At 39.8% G+C, this 21,199-nt stretch overlaps 1 protein-coding gene across 8 annotated transcripts in view; it reads left to right on the top strand.

Moving 5' to 3' along the window:
* Positions 1–1,231: 1,231 nt before the first annotated feature.
* Positions 1,232–21,199, top strand: part of SGCE (sarcoglycan epsilon) — a 33,263-nt gene continuing 13,295 nt past the window's right edge. For 5 of the 8 annotated variants that reach the window (XM_030944234.1, XM_030944228.1, XM_030944232.1 and 2 more), the window contains exons 1-5: positions 1,232–1,412; positions 13,360–13,482; positions 16,066–16,223; positions 18,983–19,055; positions 19,877–20,075. In XM_030944234.1, the coding sequence (XP_030800094.1) occupies positions 1,304–1,412; positions 13,360–13,482; positions 16,066–16,223; positions 18,983–19,055; positions 19,877–20,075 (662 nt within the window). In that variant the 5' untranslated portion in view covers positions 1,232–1,303. Of the gene's footprint in view, positions 1,413–9,413; positions 9,519–13,359; positions 13,483–16,065; positions 16,224–18,982; positions 19,056–19,876; positions 20,076–21,199 lie in introns of all 8 variants that reach the window. The other 3 variants (XM_030944235.1, XM_030944229.1, XM_030944233.1) reach the window with 3 other exon arrangements.

Genomic DNA, 21,199 nt, shown 5'->3' with positions numbered 1-21,199 from the left:
ATGCAGACAATGGAAGTGAAACAGCATGGAATGGTCAGACCCAATAGGAAATTGGATGCAAGCCTCCACACACAGATCAGCCTGGAGCTGGGACCCCAACCAACCCCTCCAGACACTTCACTCACAACTCCACCAGCTGCAGGAACAGCTGCTGAACACTGGAAAAAACAAACCAGCTTCGTGTGGAGTAAGGATATAGGCTTAAAATAGGGTAAGTTGCAACTGCAGTTACAAGGGCTTTTGCTGTGATGTCCTCCAAGAGCATGCCATATCTGTGTGCACTAGGCAAGCCATCCAGGTGCCCTACTGCTGGTGTCATAGAATCACAGAATTGTTAATATTGGAAGAGATCTCTGGAGATGATCCAGTCCAACCCCCTGCCAAGGCAAAGTCACCTATGGCAGATCACACAGGAATGTGTCTAGGTGGGTTCTGAATGTCTCCAGAGAGAGAGAGTCCATAACCTCCTTGTGCAGCCTGTTCAGTGCTTTGTTGCCCTCAGTGTAAAGTTCTTCCTCGTGTTGAGGTAGAACTTATTATGTTTTAATTTATGGCTATGGCTCCTCATCCTGTTGTTGGGTACCACTGGAAAGAGCCTGGCACCATCCTCTTGGCACCTGCCTTTGAGATATTTATATGCATTGATGAGATTCCCCTCAGTCTTCTCCAGACTGAAGAGTCCCAGCTCCTGCAGTCCCTCCTTATAAGAGATGCTCCAAACCCATAATCATCTTTTTGACCCTCTGGTGGAACCCCTCCAGTATGACAGGGTAAGGTGCTCAAAACTGCTGTTGCGAGGTTTCGCCACGACGTTTTCCAAGAGCACAGCACACTCCTGTGCACCAGGCAAGCCTGCGGGGCGTGGGATGCCGCCCTCCCCTGCCGGCTCTCCAAGGGAGGGCGCGGGACAAGGCTGGGCTGGGCAAGGCACCTCAGCCTACGCCGTGCCCCTCCACCCGGGGCACCGCGGCTTCGTCCCGCCACATCTGCACCACAGGGCGGCCGGGCAGCCCCCCCTCCGCCGGTGCCACAGCCGCTCTGCCCCCGCCCTGAGGGGAACCTCGTCCCGCAGAGCCCGCTCCCTGCGGAGCCCGCACCGAGCAGCTCCGCTCCCCGCGCCCACCCCGCTATGGCGGCGAACGGCTCCTCCCGGCATGCCCGGCATTTCCCGGCCGCGCTGCCTGGAGACGGCGGCCGGGGCGGGGCGGGGAGGAGCGGGGCGGGAAGGGGAGGATGCTGCGGCCGCCGCGGGGCGAGGCGGCGGCAGCGGCGGCAGGAGTAGCGGTACTTGGTGGCGTAGAGGATGCGGCGGCGGTGGTGTCGGCAGCAGCAGGCGGAGGAGCGGGGAGCGATGCGGTGCTGCGCGGCGGGGCCGTGGCCGCACAGCGCCCTCACCACGCTCCTGCTGACAGGTCGGTCACGGCGCGTCTCCCCGCGGCGAGCGGTGGCGGGCCCCACCGGCAGCGGCCGGCCTGCGCCGCGGCGCTGCCTCTGCTCGGGCTTCGCGTCCCCTCCCGGCAGAACCGCCCCCCCGCCTCGCCCTCCGGCTGCGGCTGGCTGCGCGCCCCATTCCCGCTGCTCCGTGGCCCCTGTCAGTGCGGGGGTCGGCCTGTCCCAGCATCTCCCCGTGCCGCGGCTCCGGCGGCTCCCGGAGGACGCTCCACAGGCGGCGCGGGGATGGCGGCCTGCGCGCCCCCGCCCCGGGACCGCCACAGCTCCTCCCGGCACGGCGGGCGCGGCGGGGGCCGGGCTGAGGGAGCCCGGAGGCGGTGGGTGAGGCCGGAGCGGGAGTGCCGGAGGGCGCGGGAGCCAGGCCTGGCTCAGAGCCGCTGGGCCGGGCCCGCTGCGCTCCTGCGGTCCCTCGACCTGTGCCTGACGCGAGAGACAGGCTGCTGTGTGTACGGGGGTGTCTTTTGTGTTCCCCTTCTTCTCCGTTACTTCCCATCTTGACCGCTTAGTCCAGCCGAGCCAGAATTAGGAATTCAGAAAAAGTCTTGATCCTGGTCCCTAAAAGCTAAATAATAGCTTTCATGCAGGTTTTTCACCTGCAGGTTCTTCACAGTAAAATACATCAAACAGCCAACAGTTAATAGCAGTCCAGCCACAGGACTGCCTTTGTGAGACTTGTTACACCAAGAGTAAGTTAACAGCAAGAAATCTATTTGGGTTATTTTGAGTTCTGAAAGGTCAGTGGTGTGTTATCTGCAAGCAGTCTGCTCTGAATCCTCTTGAATCTCCTAGTAGTTCTTTTACTTATGACTAGTCATAGGTTACTAGCAGCAGAATCGACATGAGGCACTGGATAGAATAAAGATGTGGTGAGAACTTAAGTGTGAAGTTGTTCAATGTGAGGATAAAACTTCATTTGTTAGATGCAAGACACTGCTTTTCCCTTACATGGAAATTTTTCCTACCTTTTCTGCCTTCCCCTCCATGACTGATTGTGGGATAGCAACCAAGGAAGAACTAGGACAATGGAAAATAAGCTTTCAGTATCAACTGAAATAATGTATTTTACAAAGGTCAACTAAATGACCTTCTAGAAACTGAGTTGTGAGCTTAATCCACAAGTCCTTTCCAGGCCACATGGTAAGAAGTCTTAAGGTTTTTTCATGATAACTTTTCCACTTCCACCTTTCTAAGGTTGGGTCAGTGAGATTTCATTAGTTAAAACAGAAGAATATGTGGTTTGAAACTGATGTAAAAAAGGAGGCATGAACTTTAGTTCAGTTACATTCTTTTAAGAGATATCTATATAAAATTTATTCTTTGGCAAGGTGGAGATTTGTAGTATGTTCCTGATCTGAATCAAGCTGTCCCAGGAACTCGCCTGAGCTCCACTCCATTGTCCCTAAGCAAAGAAGTCTCGTCTGCTGGCTCCAAGATGCATTGCCCAGCATGAAAATCTATTTTTTTTGAATCCTGTAAACTCTACAGTACTGCAGCATTATTTAACAAGGCAAGAGACTTCTGACAGATAAAATGGCATGTGAGAAGTAGCACAGGACTTGTAAATAGATTTCTTTTTGTTCTCCTCATATGGATTAAGTTTGTTAATCTGATTAATTTTGTTCTCCTCCTAATATGGATTAATTTTTCCCATTTGTGTTGTAGCCCTTGATCTACAGAAGAAAGTTGACTTATGCTTTCTGCATTTCTTAAAAATGTGTGAAAAAAAGGCTTTCTGGAGGGGGATAACTGCAGTCAGAAGTCAGAAGGGTTGTCTGCCTCTCACTTCTCCCTATCTTCCTTGAGGCAAAACATTATTTCATCATCTGGGAATTTCACAAGAATTAAGACTTTAAAGGTTGTAAGAGTGATTTCAGTTGCTCCTAGGGGTCTAGTATAGTACTCAAATTGAAGGTATTGACTCCCAAATGCAAGCTGATGATGCTCCACTGCTAGGAAAACATGGGACTTCGTTGTGAGAAGTGATATATGGGATTAAGCATTTCAACTAGAACTAGTTAAGTGTTCTTTGACTCTAGCTTTATAGTAACAGACTTCCTAGAAGTTTGCTCTGTTACAGTAGTAGAGCTGTCTGTCATATTAGTTTGGCAGAGCAATGAGTTGCCCCCATATTGAGTATCTACAGAGAGAGTGGTTGTCAAAACTTTTTTTGAGTGACTGTGGCCAGTGGTTTTGCCCTGTATTTCTGCACTTAGAATTAGTTGTCAGTGCCCATGTTGTCCCTGGACCCCCTGTTTCATTTGTTGTAGAGAAATGGAGTTGTATTCTCCTTTCCCTATAAAGGGGTCAAAATGCAGAAGATGCTCATTAGTTCTCACTTTGCAAGCTGTGGTTATGTGGTCACATTAATTTGTCATAAGGCTGCACTGCTGCCAGAAAGCATTCTCCAGCCCTTGCACAGCTAGGGATTATTTGCTGCTTTCCCTGGTGACAAATAACTAGTACAGTGATGCTGTGGATTGGGTCACCTGGCTCAAAACTAGTCGACTCACAGGAATAGTTCACTGAAGCGTATGAACTGTCCAGGACTGGTATGGGATTGTTTCCACTGGTGTGTGCTGGGTGATGAGGAATGTGCTGGAAATGCCCCTTTTGAGCAGGGCTGCAGACATGCCCATTTAGAACAGCTGTGAAATCACTGCCTGGGGCGGGGATCCAGGAGGCTGAACCCGATCCCTGCCCTTGCCCTGCTGTTGACAGCAGAAGTGCTGTTGGCAACACTCGTCTGCTAAGCCACGCCCTGTGCAAGGAGGCAGAACATCTCACAGATGGTCTGGTGTTCTCAAGCTAACACCACAGCACACCTGCCCTTGTTCCTGTTGTGGTGCAAGCATAAGGGCAGAGAAGCAGGTTTCCTTCAGAGAGCCTCTGGATGTCTGCCTGCCTGTGAAGATGCTGCCTGTAGTACTAATCTGAGCCAGGTCAATACAATCTACTGTCAATAGGTACTTACTTGAATAAGTAATTGCAGGAGGGGGAAAGGTAGCTGTTCCATTAATATGCTTTTCATTACAGAAACACATTATTTATAGGCAGTACTCAGAGACATCTTGGAGGTCCTAAAGCCAGACAATAAGAAGTCAGCTTTATAGCAGAAGATGTAACTGTTCAATGTGTAGAGAGGCTTATTTTTGCTCCTTAATGTTTTTATATTTGGTTGGAGGTTCATTAAAATACTTCAGGAATTGCAGTCACTGAAGTACAACCTTTTCTTTAGAAGAAAGATTATTTCCAATCAAAGAAAAAATTTTTTAAAGCCTAGACAAGAGTATCTGTTTTTTTCAGTATCTGAAGAGCTTTTGAATTCTTCCTGAATAGAGAGTGATAAATTTACACTAGTCACTATGAGTGTAGAGTGTCTTCCTTGGCAAACTTCTAGATGAAAGAAGAGAGTTGCTAATTTTGATTACTTCCATAGGAATTTGAATCTGTATCTAAATGTTGTTACAATTGCAACACGAACAGCCAAAAAGTCTTTTAAATGTAGGTTATTTTAGTGACAGTCCAAGCTATGAAAATGAGAAGTTAGAAAGAACAACCTACTGAGTAAACAGAAATCTTAGCATATTGAAATCAATGACTTTTCTGAATTCCTTAGTCTTTCAGAACAATTGCCACCTCTGAAATTTGGAATGCAATTTCAGGGATACCCTGATAGTTCATATCTGGTTGGGCTGGAACCACAGGAACTGACAATGTTTTCCTCACCTTCGTGGAAATGCTAACCTAATTTGGTTCTCTTGTCAGGCCTGCAGTAGGAGGGAGAATGGTGGTGGGTAAATGCTACTGTTAATAAATCATGAGGGTTTTGTTCTCCAAGTAGTTAATTTGTAGCATTCCCATGAATGCAAATGATGAAGTTTAACAGTGAGACTGATAAATGCTTTATTCGGTTACTTTACTTGAATGATTTGGGAGAAATGTTCAGATGTTACAGTAATCAGTGGATAGCACAGGAACAGATGGAAAACCATTGCCTACTGAACAAAGATTAATAAGAATAGAGCCGAGAAACATTCCTGGGGTTGATTTGGACTTTCAAACAACTTGAATGTAGAGGGACCTGAGCAATCTGCAATGGAGAACTAATACAAATTAATTCCTGTTTCTTACAAATTCCTGTTGTTGAAGAGGGTTAGAACATATCCAGTTTCAATGTAAATTTCCACTGAGAAAATCCCTTCTAATTAATAGTAAATTTCTGCCACGTACTAGCTAGTTGGCAAGAGGACAGTGCGTGGAAGTTGGAAGAGAAGGGAGGGTAGGTGGGTGCTGCAACTTCTACCTCCTTTAATGGATGATGTGACCAGCTGGGCAAGTATCCGGTGTGGACACCAGTGGATCCTCAGTAACTGCCTGGCTACAAGCTCTGATTTCAGCTGTGGGCTATGCACCTTGCAGGTGGTTCTCTCTTCACAGATATTTCACTTCAACTTATGGTGTCAGTTTCTAATTGTTCTGCTGTGTGGTTCTCAGCAGTCCTTCAGAAAAATGTGCTGTGTATGAATCTGCACTTCCAGCTCAGATTCAGAGGAAGGAGGACTGAGCCAGATGGGATATGCAGTAGAGGAATGCAAGGGTAGCTTTTTGCAGCAGGTTTGTGCTGTGAGAGAGTGAGGGGCCGTGTAAGCATGACCAGAGGCCCTGGTCTGTGGTATCAAAGTAGCAAGCATGTGTTTTTGTCAGGTCCCAGGGGAAGGTGGAGGGGTAGGAGAGAGGGGAAGTGGCTTGAGATCCTACTTCAAAGAAGGAATAGGTAGAGGTGCAGAACACTGTTTGGAGCTCAGAGTGCAATAAAGGAATGGGGAAGGTGAATTTGGTCCATGATACTTTTGTCCTTTTCTGATTGTTGTGTGGTCAGAAATTTTTGTGGGTATCCACTCAAATATTCAGTTGTTAAATATTATGCAAATATATTTTAAAAGGGAAAAAAAGAGTATAAATTAATATAAATGTGATTTTTATTTATAACCAACACAATTATAATGAAAGTATAGTTTAAAGAAAACATAATTGGAGAAGAAACAACTGTGATATGCTTCACCTGGGCATATTCAAGTCCCAGGCACAGGGCTATGAATTGCTCCTGCTGTTGAAGGCAGTGGTGGCTTCTCCAGCAAGTGTGGCAACATGTGTAACAGACTGAAGAGCCTGACACTATTAACATTCTTTTCATCGTGAGTACAAGGCTGATTAAATTAATTCTAAACTGTCTCTTTGATAAAATGCATAGTTTGAATCCCTGTATTCTGTAGTATAAGGTCTCTTTTGTCATCTTTTAATAATATTCTGATCTTCCCGGAGCCTTCCTCATGTTGTCAGTTGCTCCTTGAAGGCTCTGCTAGACAGAGCATTTGAACAGTGATCATATCTGTGTCAAGTACAAAAATAAAGTCTGCCTGTTCCTCCTTGATGTTGCTGTTTACATGTCAGCTGTTCTAGCCAGTGTTCTGGTGAAAGCTCTGTTCAACCTGACTTACATCTCTAGGTTCTTACCCAAGCTGAGCATCCCCGAATTGTGTGCTCACAGTATGTGTTTGGCATGCTGATGTCTTTGTTCCTGCTGTGCAGTTACATTTTATTCTATTGAACTGCACATCACTGTTCACCTTTTTACAGACAATGCAGACTGTTCTGTCATCTCTATTATTTGTCAGTCTCCTGACCTTTGTTTTTACCTGCAAATTCTATCAGTATATTTGATACAAGTCAATCTTTGTCTCCCTCCCCATCTTTGTCTCTATCCTGCCTCTCTTCCCTCCACCCCAGTTACATAAGGCTAATGTCAAAACTTTGTGAGACCCAACAGAAAACTCATATAACAGATTAAATTTTTAGCAGCCCTATTCTCTTGCTTTTCACATCTATCATTTGAAATCAATCCAGTAGTGATGCATATGAAAACATCACACTATAAACGCTAGGATCTGAAAACAGGCATGCTGGTTGCTTTTCCAGTTCCCCTGTGAAATGCACATAGCATGGAGAGGTAGACAGGTGGTTTCTTCAATCCACACAGTCAAACCTAGCACAACTTGGAACCCAAATGGAAGACACTAACTGACCATTTATATTGAAAAACACATTGTGGAACTTGTCTTTATTTCTTTTGAGTTTTTTAAATTGCATTTAAATGTGCTAAAATGATTTAGTATCTACTTTTCAATTGAAGTGTTAAATGATAAGCTGTATAGCTAAGGGTAATATTATTATTGCTGTCTTTATCAGGAAAACTTGTGGACTCACCAAAAGTGTCAAAAAAGATACATGAAGTCCTTAATGAGGATTAAATAAGGACTGTGATAAGTATAATAATTTTGACAGGTCTAATACTATTCTCCATTTAATAACTCAGTTATCTAATCTTGTATTAATTGTTTGTCTGGTACTGGTGCTGGTTTGTAGCTGACAAACCTCTGATTGCCCAGCTCATCCTTTTGGAATAATGGAGCAACTTTATGTGATCTTTTTAGGAATTTCTTGAGTTTTTCAATAATTACTAAAATTTATGCAAACTCCTATGCAGTACTAAATTTCATAGTCCCTAGGATGTTATTATATTAAGACTTGCAATATATGCAGATCAGTTCAGCAGGGCAAAAGTTGTTAGAAATGTTATTGTGTTGGTATGGCAATTATTGCATTAATCAAATTATTAAATTTAATAAACAAGTAAAATTAAAAGTGCATTTCAATTAATTTTTTAATTACACTTCATCCTCAATTCAGTTTTAGAAGGTTTGTGTAAATTATCAATAATAGATATTTGTCTTACATGTGTAGATTGAGCGTGGTGTATCTTTATTACTGCTTAAGCCAGATCTGTTTGGCCTCCTGAATTCTGTTTGAAGAATGTCTTATCACTAATTTAACAGCTGCCTGGTGTAGCAGGTCAGAAGTTTCCACAGATGTTTAGGCTTCTTTCATGTACTGTGCATGTTTTCCCATAAGTGTTCATTTCTTCCTGCAGACTGGTGTATCTGTACACAGGTACTGCTCCTTGATGTTTCTGGTATTGCTGTTTTTACAAGGATATTAAGATGCTCATCCAAAACCATCTTTGATCTAGGGTTTGACATGAGTTCTTACTCCCAAACTATTTCAAAACAAAAATACCTACTCATTATGTCACTTTCCCTTTCCTAGCATCTGACTGCAGTTCCTTCCCTCTGCACTTTCAGCTGGCATGTAGCTGTACAGCTGGCATACCTATTATTCATCACAGAAGAGCAGGAACAAAAAGTGGGAAGTGAGGAGGGAGCTTTCTCAGGCTCCTCTGCTGCTGGTGAGATGGAATCTTTCTGTCAGCTCCACAGCTGCTTTCTGTCTCCAGTAATCATTTGCTCCTCACTACATTTAAAACTTCCACCTTCAGCTGCCTGTATCCAGCTGATTTCAGGCTGTGTTCTAGGTGTGTGAGATGTAGGCAACCATTTTTAATGGGTTCTCTTTTCAAAATGGATTATTGGTTATGCCTGCAAGGCAGTCAGCCTCATGTGTCTTTATATAAGCATCATTATAAAAGCAAAGCTTACTTACTTTAATTTTCCTACTTTGACCAAAATATACCACTCCAGTGAAAGCTGCTTTATATATTTTTGCCTGTATGTGAGGTTTTGTTTGTAAGTATGTATATTAGAGAATGCTCTTCTTCATCTCTGTTATCAGTACAATTATGTCAGCAGAAGTGTCTGCAGAGGTTTAAGTATTTAGTGTAGACTTAGCTTATTTGGAAAAATGGGTGTCAAAAAGATTATTGTCAGAAAGATTATTGTATATTTATATACTCAAACCAAATACCTCTGTTTTTTCACCTGTGGTTCCTAAACTTTGACTAAAACCAAAACATGATGTAGAAGGTGTCTGATCCCATCTGATCAGATTGTTTGTGGCAGTCTGTTGATCTGACTAATTTTTTTTTGCATTTGTTTTATTGTGAAAAGCTATTTTGCTAAGCTCTGCTGATGGCAATAATGGAACTGTTAACTGGACGACTAAGCGAGCCCACAGTTATGTTATCAGCAGAATAAAGGCTGTTCAGAAGAATGGTGAGTTTAGGTTGTAAATTTAAATACCCTGTTGGTTCAAGCAAACCTGCTTTTAATATTACTCTTGCTTTTCCAGTCATGTCCTTGTTTTAGGAGTAGGGTGCTATTTTAAGGTAAGTAATTTGGAAAACTTTACATTTCTTCAATCTTCAAATATTCACAGACCTGAGTGTTCTTGTTAGTCTTCCCTGACTTTTCCCGTTCCTGTAGCTTTGCTTGAAATAATGGCTGTGTTTATTCCTAATACTGCACACATTTTCTTATCATGGCTGGTTGCTTGAAGATACCTCTGCAGTTTGCTTAATACAATAACTTCTCTGTAACAATTTTAAAAAGTTTTCTCACACATGAATGTAAAAAGATGTAAAAATACTATTTTATGTCATTTATGCAAGTACACATCAAATACTGTAGCTAGTGCACACTAGCTGAGAAGAAGCTTTGCACTGATTGCTCATCTAGGCAGGCAATCTGGATTGGTCTCCAAATCAAGTTATTTCTGGAATTGTTCTTCATCTGCTAAATATCAGTGGAGAGAGAACCAATTGAAATTTCTAGGAAAAAAAAACCCAAAACACTTCCAGATGAATTGTTTCCTAAGGATCATCAACATACAGGCTGCAACCAACATGGTGAAAATTCTGAAATTTCTGGAGATGGGAGTTTTCTGTTTCTGGTAACAGGCTCTGGGCTGCAGGCTGATAAAATCCTGTCTGGATTCCTGGCTCTGCCTGTGTTCAAGACCTCTAAGGAGATCTTGGGATCTACAGGAAGACCTCCAACTGATCTGGAAACAAGAAAGAGGAAAGCAGTGCTGTCAAGGTAGCCAATTCTAGCAGGGATCTGATGTGATCCTAATGAAGATTTTTAATTTCCCATGATTAGTTTTACAGAAGCTTTTCACAGTCCCTGAGACTTTTATCTACCACAGGGAATTTGCCCAGACAATTCACAGCTGGTAGTCTGCTGTATTAGATTAGTATCTATTTGTTAAGTGTATTCAGTTTCGTCCCTGGATCACCCAAGGTGATGATTACACGTTCATCTCCAGTCTCAGTCTCATGAAAATCATGGGTTTTAGAAGCTCGTGAAGAAAGTAGCATTTCACTTGTTTCATTATTGAAAAACTAGTGATAGCTGTAGTAGATTGAAGACTCATAATTTTCCTTCTGGTTTTAAAGAAACTTCTTGGGGGGAAAACATGGAGGGCATCTCTGTCAAGGAGGGCAAGAACTTCTGACCGTTCTTGTGTCATTATGATGCGTTTGTCATTACAAGATAGAACAAGTTTGTGGGATTTTTCCTTTTGAGAGATGTTTCTAGACTTCCACCAAGATCAGTGTTTTATATCTGCATCAAATCCTTGCTGGTGTACTTATTTCAGCAGCAGGGAATGTCTCATTGCTAGGAATGGGCAGGCATTTAGTGGTGGTTATAGGTTTCCTATAGTAGACAAAATAAATATTATATGGTTTTTTTCAGTAACTGTTGATTCTATTATGCTTGTTTATTCCTGAAAGAATTGCTTACTGAGAAAAAAATGCACATTTCTTTTTCACTCTTCTTCCTGTTTTAAATGGATTTTCATTGTAGAGGAAAAGCATCAGAAATGGAAACATTATCTTTTCTAGGTGTTTGATGCACCTTCAGCCGGCCACCATATTTTTTTCAGCTCTTCTGTTCTATTGATGTTACTTTTTCAGCTTTTCTTGAAAATATTTTAAGGGAAATTAGTTAACTTCCTTGTGCTGTTTATGGCTCATTCACAGAATTGAGTGCAGAAGTTTTTTGGATAATAATTTACTAATTTTAAGTAAGTAAATCAATGATATTACTGTACGTAAGTCTACATAATGAAAATGACACTAACTGTTTTGGTAACCACACAGAATTGTAATAGTTCAAATTTCAGGATCATTTTAATTTTGTCACTAAGATGAAATAATTAGAAAGGTACTCTGTTCAGTATTGTGTTAAAAGTGGTTTTCAAAAAAGCAGATTCTGTGGAATGTGATCAGTAGTATATCCAGAGCTATACATTCTGCAATATTAAGCTTGAAGAGTGAGGAGTATGTAATTAAATGTGGAGGTCTACATTATAGATGTCTGCATCTCCTCTCAGATGCCTCTGCAGTCCATGGAGATATAGTCAGTGTAGCCTGGAATCTAGGACATGATTCATCTCACTTTACAGAAGAAATGAAATAAATCAACCCCTAGAAGCATCTGTTTCTTCTCCACTGACTATAAAAGGAGCCTAACTAACTTAGTGGTGGATGTTGTTTCTGTAGGCATCTAAAATTAGGTGAGAGAGATTCCACTCAGAGTACGTGGTGAGAGGGCTGGAATGCCTGTGATTAATGCCTAATTAATGGTGCCTTTTTAAGCAGATCTCAAGTAAGAAAGTTGGTATAATTATAAGGCTGGAGAAATTATACCAGGATTAAAAAATTACACCAGCACTGAAGAATTACATGAGCTTTATCCACATTTCATGTGTGTCCTACTTATTGATCCAAGGTTGAAATTAGCACCTCTGGGACCTACAAGTTTATTCCTATCAGTTTGTTAGAATGACTCTGAAGTGTCTTTTGGAGTCTGTCTTCCGAGTGACAGCACTTCCAGGCTGTATGGCCTATAATTTGCTTTTGGAGATGTGATTCCTCGTGAAGTTTCTTCTAGCTTGGCAAGCAAGGCTGGTAGCTGTGTGTGGTTGTCTGTGGCTTACCATCTTTATCTACTACGTTTGTAATCTTCATCTCACTGACAAAATCTGTTAGCAGTGATCAGTTCTTTCACGGCATTAAATTAAAATTCAGTAGTAAAAAAATTAGTAATATAAGCTACAATCAATCTTATTAAGGCACCTTGAGAAACACCTATTAAATTAGCATTCACTGTTTATACTTACATTTCGAAACTTGTTGATAAAGTGGCTTCTTATCCATCTAATTTATTGTAATGATTTCTTCATTCTTCTAATTCATTAAAATGTGTATGTAGTTCTGCATCAAATGTGTTATACCTAAAAAGCTATGCCCTTGTCAGCAAATTTTGTACTAAATAAAAGCCACCTTATTGCTTTTATATATGGTGATTGTTCTGAATTTTCTTTAAGTTTTTGATTCTCAGTCCCATAAAACATGGCTTCGCTTTTTTTTTGTTTGGAATCAGTTTCACCTGACTGACCTGTAAATACCCTTTCCTTTTGTTTTATCCTTCAATACAAGTCCAACATCTTCAGTAAAGAGCTCTCTAACCAAAGTTTGAGATTATTTTACCCTGGTGGTCTGAGAAAGTCTAGCTGTAAGAACTCATAGAAATCAGCTGAAGTGAATTGCTATGTCCTTTTCTGCACAAGAAGTGAAAAATCTGCCATTTCTGTTCAGTGGGGAATGACAACTCTCCGTTGGTAAGGGACCTCTGTATTCCTCTGTTGCTTTCTCTATGTAAAATATCAGGAAAACATGATTGTGTAATTCATTTAATGTACTGTTATTAACGTTATGTTAAAAATAAACCAACTGTAAAATTACAATAGCCTTCCTCATTTTTTTAAATTACTATAAAAATAAAGAGCTTATGCAAATTTTGAAATCTTGACATAGGCAGTTATGTTTATTGCAGTCTTGGAAAGGATCCTGTTGGGCAAAGAGAGGGTTCGCTCTGTGTTCTCTTCTTAAATCTATGTAACCTTTTAAAAATCTTATTAACAGGTGCCTAATATTTGTTGCTTTCCTTCTCCCAGATGCCTGCATTGCTGTTGAAATGCATGAAGTTACCTAGAGCATGTCTCATTTTTGCCTTTTTTCTGTCTCTTATCTCTCCTTCTGCTTTTCAGTGTACACAATTCTGTCTAAGGTGCACTCTGATCGGAATGTATACCCTTCTGCTGGAGTTCTGTTTGTTCATGTTTTGGAGAGAGAGTACTTTAAGGGGGAATTTCCTCCTTACCCAAAGCCTGGTATGAGATGCTAACATCTTCCATATTATATGCAGACACAGAAAAAATATTGTTTTAAAAAATTGAAGTCTATTTAGCATACTTTGTGGTTCAACATGTAAGATAAACAAGACAGGTTTTAGTTTCTATTGAAATATCTTCAAATGAAATAAAATATGTAGTCCTATGCTTCTAAAATATTCCAATTTGTGATTGGGAAAAAATGCATATAATTGTATATTGCAAAAAAATGTACTTAATTTGGGAAGTTGTAGTAATCCATTATATATATCTGATATTAAGAAGTGTTTCATCACTTTTGCATTAAATACGAAATTGTGGAAATTTATGTCTGTTAAAAATGCTATTTATCTGGTCACTGTTGGAGACATAGTATGTATCAGGCTATATGAAGGAGGAATTTGAAAGCATATAGTAAATATAAGATAAAATACAAGATTAAATCAAATATGAGACTTCACAATACTGTTTTCTTTCATTTTTAAAAATTGTCCTTTAGCTTCAGCCTTCTTCCTGTATTTAGGAACAGTTTAATGTTAATAAGCAGATTGGTTTTAGAGAAGGAGCTGTGTGAGTATGGTTTTGCCGTACACTAAAGCTAAAAGACTGGTCACCACAGGTTAGAATTTGTGCAAGCAGTCTGGTAGGGGTGGGAAGAGAGAGAACATTCAGCCACACATGCTTATCAACAGTGAAAAGGAATAAATGTATCCAGTTTATATAAATATGACTATTTTCCTATAACAGGAAAATAGGAAAAACCTATGTACAGTGCACACATAAGCAAAGCCTGTTTCATTAATAAACTTTTGAATTGATGCAGGAGTGCTGTTACTAAGACTCACTTTAAAGAAAAAATAAGCTTCTGTTAGCATTGGTTAAATTTTGAGTAAACATGAGTAAACCCAAATGTTTTTAAAATTTCATCTCTTTGTAAAAATGGGTGTTTTTCCTGACACAGATACCTGAGCCTTCATTTATGCCATGGTGACTGGCAGAGTGAAGTTTGCCTCTGTTCCAGTTTTCTCTCAGTTTTGGCGCATAGGTGGAAGGAGATTGGAAATTTTGCTAATGAAGGATTGTTTTACAGCTGCTGCCTCTTGACATTCATGTGATTCCAAGGCAATAGGAGTCTGGATTCAGATCCTTTGAAAATTGTCTGTTCCCACAGACAATTGTGATTATGTCAGAAATTCACTGTGAGGTCAGGTGTTGTCATGGTACTCTTATTTTTGTCTGCTGAGCTGGATCATTGCCATGGCCTACCTTGATAAAGGAAGAGCAAACCAGAATGTCTCACAGGTTGGTTTCAGAATTTTCCTCAAACCACTTGTGGTGCTGGGAATTTGTTTAGAGTAGGGTTCTAGTAATGGCAGGTTGTGTTCAAGCTGTATGTGCCATTCACTTAAGAGTTGGACTCTGATCCTTGTGGGCTCCTACCAACTCAGAATAATCTGTAATTCTAAATTCTGTGATTCTGACTGCAATAGATTAGATTACTGGTATGTCCTGAGAGAATTGTGAGGGGAGTTATGTTACACCCAAGTACTGGTTTGGTCTGGTTCTGGTTCATTTTGCTCAACCAGATGTGGAAATGTGTACCTGAAGACTAGTTAGCCTTGGGCAACACATCTCAGTCTCTTTGTCCCTCTCTGGAGGAGATGAGAGCTGTTCATTCTTCACTGGGCTCAGTTTCTGCTTTCTGGGCCAGCCTGGCTGATATCTTCTTTTATCACCTGTCCTATAATACAGAGCCAAGTTGGAGTGCAGGGCAGAGGTGTCTGTGCAGGCTCAGAATGGATTTGACTTGAGTTCTGTGCCTCAGCTGGACACTGCCTTGGTGGTGAGGATTTGGTACTGTTCAGGCCTGATTTTATTTACAAAAGATAAAATAAGCTGAAGTAAAATCCAGACTTCTGTAAGAGCACCAGTAAAATCAAGGTACTGGTTTGACTTGAGGAGCTTTTACAGCTGGACCACTATATTTAGTAGCCATCAGTGGCTCCAGTTCACAGGAATGTCTGATCCTTTTTTGAATTAATTTGATCTCTAAATTAAAATGATTGCCAGGCTGTGGGTGCCAAAGACATGTGTATGTGTATCCTAATGCTAACAGAAGCTTTCAGGCATTATTGATTATGGAGCCACTCTTTACAGTACATTGAGTACCTGGATCCATCAATAAAAGTAAGTTGGGAGGGGAAATTAAAGGACTGAAACCTTTGTGCTTTTGCCTGTAAGAAGGTTAGATGCTTCAATTTGAGGTGGAGCTGTGCTCCAAAAACCAGACCCACTAGTTACTGAACATAAGCATACAGTTAGCGAAAACTCTAGGAAGTACCTGCACATTATGTCTGCAGTTGGTTACACTTTCCAGGTATGAATTTGTTAATACCTAGAACTGCTAAGTAAAAGTTCACTTATTTCTGATATGGTAAAGGTTAGCAATTTTTTTTTATTTTTTAATTCTTAGAAAGGTTCAGAAAACAAGTGAAAGCAGAATATGACTTCCTAGTTGAAAAATTAAAATAAAAGCATTTAACATTTTCTTGTAAATATTCTAATATAATTTCTCTTATCTAGGTGAAATAAGTAATGATCCTATAACATTCAATACCAATTTAATGGGTTACCCTGACAGACCTGGATGGCTGCGCTATATCCAAAGGACACCGTACAGTGATGGAGTGCTGTATGGCTCACCAACTGTGGAAAATGTGGGCAAGCCAACCATCATTGAGGTATTTGCTTTCAAAAGTTCAAAAACATGTATTTTGATTTAGAATGTAAGGTTCAGAACTGTCAACAAGTTCCCCCTTGTTTTTGAAGAGTTAATTGCTATTTCATGTTAAAGTTTTATTCCAAATGCAGAGCAAAAAAAAACTTTGTGAGCAACTGTACTTGAAGAATAACTGAATCATAACTTTGTAACATTCAGCCTAAATATGGGTCAGACTTTTCCCCAGTAGATGAAAGTGTTCCGTTACTAAGCAGTTGTAGGGTTTTTTTTTCTTGTTTGTTTTTGTTTGTTTCATTGAGGTTTTTGGTTTGATTGGTTTGTGGTTTTTTTCAATTATTTTTCATCAAATATCCCCCTGTTCATTATTCATGTTTATTGATATTATTACTTATTTTAGTTAGCACTTCTGTGAATTTAATTCATATGAGTGTAACAATGACAAAACTGTATTTTTGAGAGTTAGCTATTAAAATATTTTAAAACACTAATTATTCATTGAGCAGCAATTCAAAAGGGAAAAGGGACAATATTTTCTACCATGTATTTCGTAGACAGCAGACTGAGTCAGGCACCGTGTGATTCACAGTGTTAAGAAATCTGCACAATAACTTGCTCCAGCCATTTTGCTGCTTCAGCAGTATATTTGTCTTAAACCCTTGATGAGGTTTTTTTTTTTCCCTAAATTGCATTTAATGTAGTTTTTCTTCCTCAGGAATGATAGCTCCGAATGTTATGTTATACTGCAGATAGTTTCACCCATGTTTAATTTTGTACCCATGATTCTGTTTTGATTTCAGCAGGACTAATACCATCTGAGAATTGATCATGTGCAGAAGTTCTTGCAGGCTTTGCTTAGTTTTACTTAGAGGAAACCATTATTTGAAATTGCCACTTTTTAAATGGCATGTGCTTTTAGATTCTAGGATCTATATCAAGACCTCCATTCTAAGCATGACCCCAAGCCATATTTGAAGTAAATCTTGCCTAGCATACAAATTAATTCCTTGCAGTTCAGTCTTAGATGTGGTTTTTGAATTAATTCTGTGGTGTGTGAGGAGGGCAGATGGCATTTGATCCTCTTCCTAGTGCCCTCTGACAGGAGTGATTGCATATTCCTGGCCTGAATAGAACTTCCATCATGTTATAATTCCTGAGGGGATGTCATGGGGAGCTCACTTAACTGGAGACCTCATGATGAGGAGAGCCTAGCATTATGCACAACACTGCATAATGCAGGGAGAGTAGAGCAGGTAACATTCTGAGCTCGAGCTCCTTTGAAAGCTGTGCCAGGACAGTTTGTGTCTGAATGAATATTCAGGACAGAGGCAATCTCTGCCACGCCTGCCTGTGGTGTGTGGGCTACGCTGGCAGCTCCCACTGCTGGAGTGCAGGCTTACAGTGGGCACTGCCCTGCTCCTGTACAGAGCTTGGATGACCAGGGGTTTGATTTTCTGGGTACTAGTGCTTCAGCTGATGTTGAAGAAAACCTTTGAAAAATTAACAGAATTCGGACTAGAGAAATCTCAAATTTATTTTCTGTTAATTTTATAATGAAATTGTAACGTTAAATGAGATCTGATTGTGTTGGGTAAGCTTTTCCCTCTCCCCTTAAACAAACCTGCAGTAGATACTCCACAGCATTTTTCCTTTTCATTCAAATCCTTTAAAAGAAGTGCAACGTTGGTTACTTTTGAGAATTTATTTACCAGTGTCACAGTGCTTTGTGGCTCTGTTTGCTGAGAAGCAACATAGTTCTGTCACTATTGTCACTCCTCTGCCTCTCTTTTGCTCTTGAAATGAGTGAACTAAAGTCTAAAATTAGAAAGAAAATTAGGTTTTTTCAGTTTATTTCATGAAAGATTTATCACCTTGCAGGGATAAAAAAGGTAGAGAAGATAGTACATAATTATACTGATAGCCAGCCTTGTTCTGTATTTCTTATGAATGATCACTTAATCTTAGTACAACCTTGGAGTACTTCTCAGTCACCACTGAGAAGTAACCACTTGCATGCATTTCAGGTATACTAGATATTTTAACTTTTTTATTAGTATCCTTGCTTATTTTATTCATGAAGATGTATGTTTCAAAATATTGGAGTCAGAAATGTTGCATCTACCTTCTAGTTTTCACTTCCCCTACATTTACAGATTCTAGGACAGGATTTTTTTTAAAACTACTTGTACTGGAGGATTATTCTGAATCCATTCATGGAGTGAGACTTCACTGGGACCAGAGCTAAAACTAAATAGCAGTCCCAAAGATGAGAATTCCTGGCATCACAACACTTTTTCCTTCAAAAGTCCTCTCCATGTAGTTTATTTCCTAGGAGCTATTGATGAATTTAGATCTTAGAGTATTGATGGAGGTGGGGATTGGAGGCTGTGTGGGGAAACGGAGAAACCAATCTGTCCTTATGGTGGTTCTTAAAGATAACAAAAGAGAAAGAATACACGTGTATGGCAGAACACTTCTATTTCTAGGACCAAAATATATTATTTTCACATGTTCATTAATTTTATTTGGCTCTAGACTGGCCAAGAAAATTCCAATATCCTGACTTGAAGGTAGTGCTGCATTAAATAAATTGACCTTACCTTTCAAATTTTATATTAGTGAATGAATGTTCATAGATTTCAAAATAAGGAGACAAAGTACTCAAAAACTGATAAGTATTTCTAAGTTTTCAATTTAACTTTCACTGATGTTTCATTTATATAATTTTCATTTTTGCATTGTTTTGTAATCTTTTCACTCTAGATCACTGCGTATAACAGGCGTACCTTCGAAACAGCGAGACACAATTTGATCATTAATATTATGTCAGCAGAAGGTATGTACAGAATATAGCTGGTTTGATTTTTAACTGAATCAGAAAAACCCTCTTATGGGCTCCTGCTTTTGAAGAAAAACACTGTAAAATAGTTGTCTGGTGTTCAAACTAAACACAGAGGCACAGGGGAGAAGTAAGAGAATTTTTCCTGCTTTAATTCATTTTGATTTTTTAATCCAGATTATTTCTGTCATTCAAGACTGGTTTTTTTCACTCACAGTAAAATGTTTGGATCTTTGTCTTTCATTAAGCTTCTAATTTGAAATTTCCGTTGTCTTTCCAAAGGGACCTTACATGAAGGATTGCACTCTTTTTCTGCATGTTGTTTAGTTTCCTTAATTCTGTGTGTACCTTATGCAACGAGCAATTGTATAGGCAGAGTCAGAAAACAGCAGGTTATGGCATATATGGACATTTGGACCTTAAAATTAGTTATCTATCACATTTACCTTCTGGAGTGTCATGACCCAGAATCTATTGTTGCTGCAGATTGGTTTTGACCCCCAAATTAGCATGAATATAATTATATATGTTTAATGAAGTTTTAGCAACTGAGACTCTTTTCCTCTAGTCTGCTTCTTCCCTGTTGTTTTATAAATAACTGAAGATTTTCAGCTCAAGTAGCAGCTAATGGTACTCTCTATTGAATTTAACATAAACACAGTAGGTTCAAAATTAGCTAATTCAAACACAAGATTTTTGGAAAGGTGAATCAATCTTAATGTAGTATTAGATTAATCATTACTCCAGATATTTTGAAGATTTATTTTTGGATTTATGGAGCCTTTGTTTAATGCAACACTCTTTTTCATCACGAGTAGATTTTCCTTTACCGTATCAAGCGGAATTCTTCATAAGGAATATGAATGTAGAAGAAATGCTGGCGAGTGAAGTTCTGGGGGACTTCCTTGGAGCAGTGAAAAATGTATGGCAGCCAGAACGCTTGAATGCCATAAACATTACTTCAGCCCTTGACAGGGGAGGGAGAGTTCCACTTCCCATTAATGACATGAAAGAGGGGTAAGCATGTGTCAGTGTGATGTTTTTTCCTTCACTTTTTTTTCTTTTGTTACTCAGAAGCCTAATATTTTTTCAAGTTTTCTAGATACTTTGCAACTGCTGTTTTATGTTTTGGAATTAGATATGAGAAGTTTACTGAAGTTTTGAGCCCCAGTTATGTATTTATTGTGTTAGATACCACTACGACGGGGTACAGTTCCTATATACGGATGTTGTAATCCAAGGAATACTAATAAATTCCATTAATTATGAACAAGTTGGTAGTAAATATGGTTTTTTTGTAATCCCAGTTCTGAGCAGTCACTTGGCATGCTTTTCAAGCTTTTAGCCAGTCCCAATTCATTAAACTCAAAATTTTGGAGCAAGTTATGATAGAGCAGAGACACTTCAATTTCTGAGAGCAGTTTGCATGTAACTGTAATTTTTAGCTGTTCTCACTAAGTGAGTTAGTGATTCAAGGTGTAGTGATTCAAGAGCACTGTTGACTTTCTTCTGAAAGTCGTAAGGTGTCTGGGGAGCTCAGGTTACTGAGTGCAAACTGCTGGAATGGACTGGTTCCATGTTTGATTTGTAACCATAAATACTGTTCTGAACAGTATTTAATGGGAAACCAGTAAGGATTCAGTTTTTTCAAATATGGTTCTGACAGTGCTTTTCCCTGGTGAAAGTGAAGATGCCTAGTTATTTTTAGATCATTTTTGATCTTTTGGAGTCAAATAGTATCTAAGAAAGGGATGAAGGGTCAAAATATGAGATGTGTGCAGAAAATACTGGCTTTTTCAGAGCCCTTTTGTATCTCTGAAGTTTTTGAGTATATTTAGAGAAGTGACTTCTGTACTAGCCAGAATAATAGCAGAGTCACTTAATACAAATGTCTACACTTCAAATATTTAGTTAGATAATGCCTATTGTAACAAGTGGCAACTGGGACCTAATTTCTGTTTCAGAATCCATTGGTACATTATAACATGGTGCAGCAGACTGTATTTTATAGCAGAATTCCATATACCTAAATATGACAATGAATAATACAATCAGTGCAGCAGGTCTTATTTTATGTATGGTGATGCTAAATCAAGTATTAGGTTTGCCTTCAGCTTTCAGTATTCTGAAGCAAATTTTCT

Source organism: Camarhynchus parvulus, chromosome 2 (assembly GCF_901933205.1).
Source record: "Camarhynchus parvulus chromosome 2, STF_HiC, whole genome shotgun sequence".
Taxonomy (NCBI): Eukaryota; Metazoa; Chordata; class Aves; order Passeriformes; family Thraupidae; genus Camarhynchus; species Camarhynchus parvulus.
Note: the sequence above shows the minus strand (reverse complement) of the source record. Positions and strands in the feature narration are given on the sequence as shown.